Source organism: Limulus polyphemus, unplaced genomic scaffold (assembly GCF_000517525.1).
Source record: "Limulus polyphemus unplaced genomic scaffold, Limulus_polyphemus-2.1.2 Scaffold452, whole genome shotgun sequence".
Taxonomy (NCBI): Eukaryota; Metazoa; Arthropoda; class Merostomata; order Xiphosura; family Limulidae; genus Limulus; species Limulus polyphemus.
In genome coordinates, this window is record NW_013666062.1 from 574,517 (window position 1) to 582,360 (window position 7,844).

Sequence of the window (7,844 nt, forward strand, 5' to 3'; positions counted from 1 at the left end):
CAATGGCTGACAAAGACGAGAAGCAAAGGAGAAGGTAAGGCAATGGATTGGATGTGAGGTAACATGAAAGAGACCAGGCTGGGAAGGAGATAAAGAGGAATAGGCCAACTGGATCAAACGTTGAACCCAATTGGTCAGGGTAACTGGGAAAAGACCACAGGAAGAGAAAGATTGCCAAGGAATAAAAAGGTGGGAAAGGGGACCCCGGAAGAAGCCGTGTGAGCAGTAGAACAATGGAGGGCACAGACAAGACAGAGGAAAGCCCGATTCAATGCCCAGGGGTGATAAATGCTCTAATTGCATTGGTAGATGGCTAAAGAAGAAGGGCGAATGGAACAGGCTAAATGTGAAGCTACTCTGCAAGAGAAACTGGAACTCCTTGCCAAGTCCTGACAAAAGCCAGGGGTGAATATAAAGGAAAAATGGCACAAGATGGAGTGCTGGTGACTGGAGTTGATGGAGCAGGTCGGGAAGGAAGGGAAGAGGAAGGGGAGGGACCACCAGCAGTTGGAGCAACCAAAGAAACCAAGATTGAGCAGGCCAGTAAAGAGCAATCAGAAGGACTGTGCATGGAGTGGCACAGACGAGGGAGCCTATCCAATGAAGTAAATGGATGGGAAAGTAAACATAAAGGAATAGATGAGACCAATCCTGGCTGAAGGCATTGACAGCCAAAGCTTGAGGATGTGGGACCAGGTACCAAAACCAAGGTAATTTTCAATTGAGAGTGGTGGTGAAGGCATTGATATGGGGCATACCCAGATGCAGACAGAGCTACCAAAAAATAGCAGGACACAGGGACCATTCTACGGGATATATCAGATCTGGCTGGGAAAGATGATCGGCTACAAGATGGAAGGAACCCAGTATATGACACACTATCAAATGAATATGATGTTTGTGGTCTCACAAAAGAAGATCCATAGTGCAAAAATATAGGGATCTGTACCTGGTGTTACCTTGGTGATTGTTGGAATGGATCATAACTAGCTGGTGGCTGGCAATAGAAAGAAATTGATCCAAAGCCCAGTGAACAGCCAGGAGTTTGAGAAGAGAACTCTAATTCACAGACCAGTAACCCAAAACCTCCTGGTGATCCACACAGGCACTCCAGCCCTAAAGGGATGCAACCATGAACAGATTTAAATCTGGCCACAGAGGAGGAAGTGGGACCCCCAATGATGTCTGGGCTCTATTCAATCACAAATGAAGATTGTCTACAAGGGATGAGGGAAGGGATATAGAAATATCCAAGGAATCCTGAGAGAGGATCCATTGAAGAAAACACATATGGGCCCTGTCCAGGGGTATGAGAGGGGTCATGGAGGACCACAACCCAAAAAGCAATTGAACTTTGTGAGCTGTAAGTGAGTGAACAGACAGGGCTTTCCAAACAGCCCATTCCATAGAACGGAGCCAGAGAGTAGGTTCAGTCTAACTGAGATGGGTGTTGAAGAAAACACCCAAATGGAAAAGTATTTGGTAGGACAAAGGACAAACTCCTTCAATTTGACCAACCAGCCCACCCATGCAGCTTTGGCCCGGAGTTGATGAGTGTGACAGGCTGATTCCCATTTGGAATGAGCAAGAAGAAGTCAGTCATCCAAATAAACATGGAAGCACAACCCCATGGGATGAATATGTCGAGCAAAGGAGTGTACCACATGACAAAACATGTATGGTACTGAGGATAGGCCAAAAGGTAAGGCACAAAACTGGTACACAACCACCTGATAGACAAACCAATGATATAAATGGAAATGCTTTGCCACAGAAATGTGTAAGTAAACATTGAAATTGTTCACCTTAGTCATCCAAAGACCTGGAGAAAATGCCCATCAAAGAGAAAGGTATGTCTCCATGGTAAAGTAAGGAGTGTGAACTTACTGATTTAGACAGGATAAATCAATGACAGAACACCAGTCCCCTGTCTTCTTGAGAACCACAAACAGGTGGGAGTAAAACCCCTGTGAACCTGGTAAGCTGGTTAGATAGCCTGTTGTGCGATGAGATCCTGAACCGCTTCTAATATATATGCTTCTCCCTTCTCCCCAGACATCAGCAAGAAAAGGTCCTCAGAGATGAATGAAATGCAATAAAATAGACAAGCCCCCCACAGGGATCAAACAGACCAAACAATCACTGTTACTGCTGTTAGCAGATCGTGCATCATCAAGTAAATCGTCGAAATGTGGCACCATGGGAGGGTGGAAAAGGGAAAGTCGGGTGACAGGAATTGGTGCTGTGCTTGGATCTGACAGTGATAAACGAGTTACCAAGTTATTAAGGGTAGAGATGGGCCGAGATCCACAATCCAAAGACTCAGGAACCGAGTCAAACATATAAGACCACGAAAACAGTGCCATGCAGGGATCCCTCAAATATGGAGTGTGGAGACGGGTCTGCACCAAAACCTCATCAAGGCCCAAGAGGTCTCAACAACAAACAAACCATGTGCGAGAGCTGAAGATTACAAACGAGCCAATGTAGAAGTAAGGATGAAGAGGATTTCAGCAGAAAACCCCCTCAGGGTTCCTATGAAGAGCCTTTGACAGAAGGAGAAGAGAGGTAATTAACAGGGTCGTGAGGATGAGACAAAGGCAAAAAAATTGGGCTTGGGTAAATTAGACAGGGTAATTGGGGTTCACTCCCCAAACAGGTAGAGCTGATGCCAACAATTGTTGGTTGAGAAAAGGAAAGTCTGTCTGATGATAAGCAAGGACAGACTGATCCGAAGTCCATAGAGGACGAGGCATACCAACACCCTCCTCCAGTTGAGAAGCAAATTGGTCCGTGTGAACCCTAATATCGGGGGACAGGGGGAAAGACTAAATAGGGTCAGAAAGTTTCATATAAGAGGGAAGGTCTAGGTCCATAGGAAACATGTGAAAGAGACAAAACATCACATACCTTAGAGATAAAGTTCAAAAAGACCGATGACGGATGAGCTGAATCATCAGGCAGTGAATGGGAAGGCATGGCAAACTCTGGGTGGGGAAACAAATGATCAAAATCGTCTGCAGCCTGGCCCAGCCCGAAAGGCTTAGGAGGAAGTATGGCTGAAGTAGGCGAGAGAGGTTGGCTCATATACCACTCAATCTCCCAGCGAATGAGCGACAATATATCCTCTGATAGGTCGCTCTCGCCCGTGGCTGAAAATACGACATCAGATGCTGGCAAAGAACTCGAAATGGTGACTGTAATGTCGGGATTTTTTAGCAGGATATACGAGGAAGTAATGCTTTGTTAAAATATTAATTCTACAACTGTGAACTGTTGGAAATAAAGTTAAGAAAAATGAAATAAATTAATAAACAAACAACTCAAGGTAACTGAATAATGTAAAAAAAAATGTTTGAACTCGACAGCTGCCAAACGAGAAGTGATAGTTCGGTAGCGACGTTTGAAGGGAGTCACACGCATCACGTGATAGTAGTGCTCTTCTATTGTGGAGAAGTGACAAATGATAATTTGCATGAGAGAGTGTTGGAACTTTGGATTCCAACAGAGGGAAGATGATGGTTTGTGGCATGCATTTCTGAAAAATGTTCGCATATAGGGGGCAGCACAAAATGAGAAAAGCTAATTTTGTGAGAGGAGGGAGAGTACCTTATCGGATATAATATATTCAAAACAAGTCAAACATATGTACATAAAAAAAGCTCTGTATGAGTCACACACTATGTGTGTAGTTTAATTGTTGTACTAGGCTTTTGTAATATTGTTGACGTCATTTTACCCGAAGCTTCTAAGTTTTTCTTATTCTGTTTAATATTATTGTTACTAGAGGCTAGATATTTCTAGATTTTTCTGTTACATGTTATAAATACATGCAGATACAGAGAAGTGAAGTTAGTGAAAGTAAGAGTAAAAGTGAAGTTAGACTGTGTGTGAATTAGCTGTAATGGGTGATTTCTAAAGCAAAAGTTTCACAGTTTGCATTGTAACAACAGATATAGAGAAGAATAATTCATCATGTCAGTTGGGTTCTAAAGTAATTGAACCAGCCTGTGTGAACCTTTGACATAAAAGAAAATTATTTAAAGCTCTGGATGCAATTGTGGTACGACAGGGTAATGTAAGTGAATTTATCACTGATTGTATTATGATAACAGAAGAGAGAAGAAATAATTCTTGTCAGTTGGGTTCTAAGGTAACTGAACCAGCCTGTGTGAACTTTCAAAGAAAATGAGAATTATATAAAGTTCTAGATTAACTGTGATAACCTACATGGTAAAGAAACATAACGAAACTTGTCGTAACTATTGCTTTTAACATAATTAACTTTTAACAACCTTGTTATGAAAACTAAATAATTGTTAGGTATTAAATCACCAAATAAACTAAATAATAACTCTTAAACAAAACAGTCTTGTATATCCAACAATCATTTGTGGTCTGTAATACATTCCCACTAAAAGTCTTTTCCCTTTATATACACTAATAGAAACCCAAATGGATTCAATCTTCTTGCTATTATCTTTGATATCTTCAACAGGATGCCACTTCTTCCCTCGCTTTAGCACTCTATCCCTATCAAATAACCTATTACCCTATATTTCAAAGGACTTTCTGCCATCAAAATTGTCTACATTTAACCACCACCAAGCTCTATTTATTATGACCATCAAAAATTCAACCATACTAGTTTTTGTTGAGTCTCTAATGCTGTTAAAGCTACATAACTAGTATCCAGGTTATCATATACTTAAAACTGTTAACAATAGAATAACTAACTACTGCTTAATGCATGCCAAAAACTCAAGTTTAAATAAATAAGAAAAATCAATATGCCTTAAGAGATTTAATTGGTTTACATTCACTTGCCTGATGCTTGGCCCCATGTTAGTAGATAACAAGCAGGACAAGGAAACTGTTAACAATGCAAGTTGCATACCAGAGGAAACTATGCTCTGTTATTATAACTTTACAGACCTTGCACATTTAAATTACACGTAAACTCAACATGTTTACACAAATGAAAACACATGCAGTACTTACATGATCTTTAAATCCATATTTTTCTTTAGCCTATATTTTGGTATAAAATCAACATTGCCTCCAATATTTTTATCTTTCATGTCAAATTTAATCTCGCAAAAAAAAAAATATTCTGTTATATTTCCTTCTTTCTCTACACTAAAACATTTTGATACATTTTCCCAGCTTTCAGGTCATCATGACGCCAATGAAGATAATTTCATGAGGTTTCACACCCCACTTACTTGTACTTGCAGCTTTAACTTCAGGAAACAAAAAATTACATTTAAAAGATTATTTTTTTACATGCACAGTTTGAATGTACCAGAACTTTATTTATAAAATAGAATAAGATTTTGGATGTAATAAAAGGATCTCATAGGTTTATAAAACTTAGATAACAAATTAAACAAATAAAAAAAATTAAATTTCTTACTCTAACTCTATTCACACAGCCATGGTGATGAATTAAAGCACATTCAAGTTCTGGAACTTGATCCTCATCATCACTATCACTGTCACTTTCATCTTCCTCATCTTTCTCAGTAGCTTTCACTTTGTTCATGTTAGACATCTTCATGACAATCAAGTTGTTAACATGAGATCTTTCTGCCTGTGATCCTGCTACAATGTAGGCTGTCAGTGGAAACTGCTCTGTCCTGTTGTCACCAAGATCATCCTGAATTATGTCAAAGCTAAGGCAAGGTGCACCTAATGTCATGAAAAAAGGTTAATGTTATGAATAAATTATTTGATATTCATACAAACAACTTATTTATTGTAGTTAAAACTATGGACACATTTGCAATGGTCAGGATGAATAGTTGTCTACTTATGACTTGAGTTCTGGTAACTCAATATGAGCACTGGTCTCAGAACGTACGAGCCACACACAACAGATGTGCAAGCTGTGCAAAACAAACAAGCAATATATAAGAAAATGCAAAGAAAATATTGATACACATATGCCTGTACAATGTAAAGGTTAATTTGCAAGTAGTGTACAGAAAAAATTACAAAAGGAAATGCCATACTTTGTATTAAATTAAGTAAAATTAACATTTGTTAATTTTTTTTAGAGGGGTGTAACTGCTTTAAATGGAAGTAACATAGACTTTATTGGTAAATAAATGTCCTTTTGTTAAAATGTTGTGTGTTGATCCAAAATCAACTATTTTTTAAGTCATTTAAACAGAAATATGGAGAGATTTTGTGTACTGTAATACATATTGTATTGTGGCTTGTGTCCTGCAATATGTATTGTATTGTGAGCCTAATGTATTGTCTACAATTATGATACATGAAGTGTTGCCCTGATTGGCTTTTCAGCAAATGATCTTCTGTTCTATAGTATAACTAGTGTGACAGCCCAATGATTAATGAATTAGCAAATTTCACTGATCACTCAGCTCTATCAGACATATATACGAATAACCATGTGTAACTTGGTAACATTCTCTGTCAATAACCCATTATGTGCTGAGCCTTACTTCAGTATTAATCATATATTTTCAAATATTATATCAATCTTAAAACTATGGGTATAACAGGTATTTAATTAGTAATTGGTATCCAGCCAGTTTCTTTTTTTATTGATTTGGCAGCCAAGTATTTAAGATTTTGATATCATTTACTAACAACACCTTAACCTGAAATCTACTATAGGTACTAAGAGATAGGAAGTTATAAATAACAAATAAAATAACTGAATATTAATTAATTAATAACTTTATTAATGTTAAATCACTAACAATTTTGATCTCTCTTTTTTTTTAGTAGAGTAAAAAATTATTAAACTCAGTTATCTGTAATACTGTTTGATTTTGATATTTTCTAAAGCACGTGATCCTGCTTTCTCATGTCAAACAAATAAATTTTACTAAACTTTTCAAGTGAAACAATTTGCCTTTCTAAGCAATTACTATATTCTTTATCAGTCTTTCTCATGTAAAATGTGGAAATGTTACAAAGAATTAGCAAATGACTTAATGATCAGATTAATGTAACTAATGGAGTTCCTAATCTGCTTTTATAACCTTGTTCATTATTTAGATAAAACTACTGAAAACAATGAGGGCCATAACCTATGGTACCTTTATAAAAAGGTTTTAATTCCAAAGGATTATGGTACACACTAAATCAGTGGTCAAAAATGTACTAGGCAAATTCTACTATTGAGAAGTGTAGTCCTGAAATTACAGACTAAAGAAAAGAAGGACCTAATACTATATTTGAACGATGTAAGAATGCTCTTTCTGTTAAGACTTTGAATGTCAGTGCTATTTCACTAACACAAGATACCTTCTCTGAAGTCAACAAACAACAGTTTCATTAGTTTCACGGGGCACTGTACCACATGGACTTAAAAACATGCTCCTTTGATATCAAGCATTTCTCTGGAAGTCATACTGGTGATGCAATAGGTAAAATGTTGTGAAAGCTAAGGACTATATGAGAAATAGAAAAAAATATTTACCTCCTAATAAGAATACAGCTGGTGATTAACTAAATTAATTAATACAATCAGTTACTTTTAAGCACTGATTATGTCAATTAGTGTCATATAATATTACTAACTAATCAAAGTTACAATTACACTAATTAATATTACAAAAAATAATCAACTATTCAAAGATAATGTTTCGGTCATTATTGTTTTGAATTATACCAACTATTCAAATGATCAAATATTAGGTCATCAAAAAATTAATGTTGCTTTTTTAATATAAAATACCTGAACAACTTATATATCAAAACAAACATTTATTAAATGACATAGTCTCCATTCTTATCGATGATGCGTTTCCATCTTACAATCAGGTTGTTAATTGCCCTGATTAAAGAAATACATTTGACTTTGAAGT

General features: G+C 37.0%; 1 protein-coding gene across 1 annotated transcript in view; it reads right to left on the reverse strand.

The window, feature by feature from the left end:
- Positions 1 to 7,844, reverse strand: part of LOC106458372 (glutamate-rich WD repeat-containing protein 1-like) — a 33,503-nt gene that overhangs the window by 13,401 nt on the left and 12,258 nt on the right. The window contains exon 2 of the mRNA XM_013917879.2: positions 5,417 to 5,691. Within this exon, the coding sequence (XP_013773333.1) occupies positions 5,417 to 5,691 (275 nt within the window). The remainder of the gene's footprint in view (positions 1 to 5,416; positions 5,692 to 7,844) is intronic.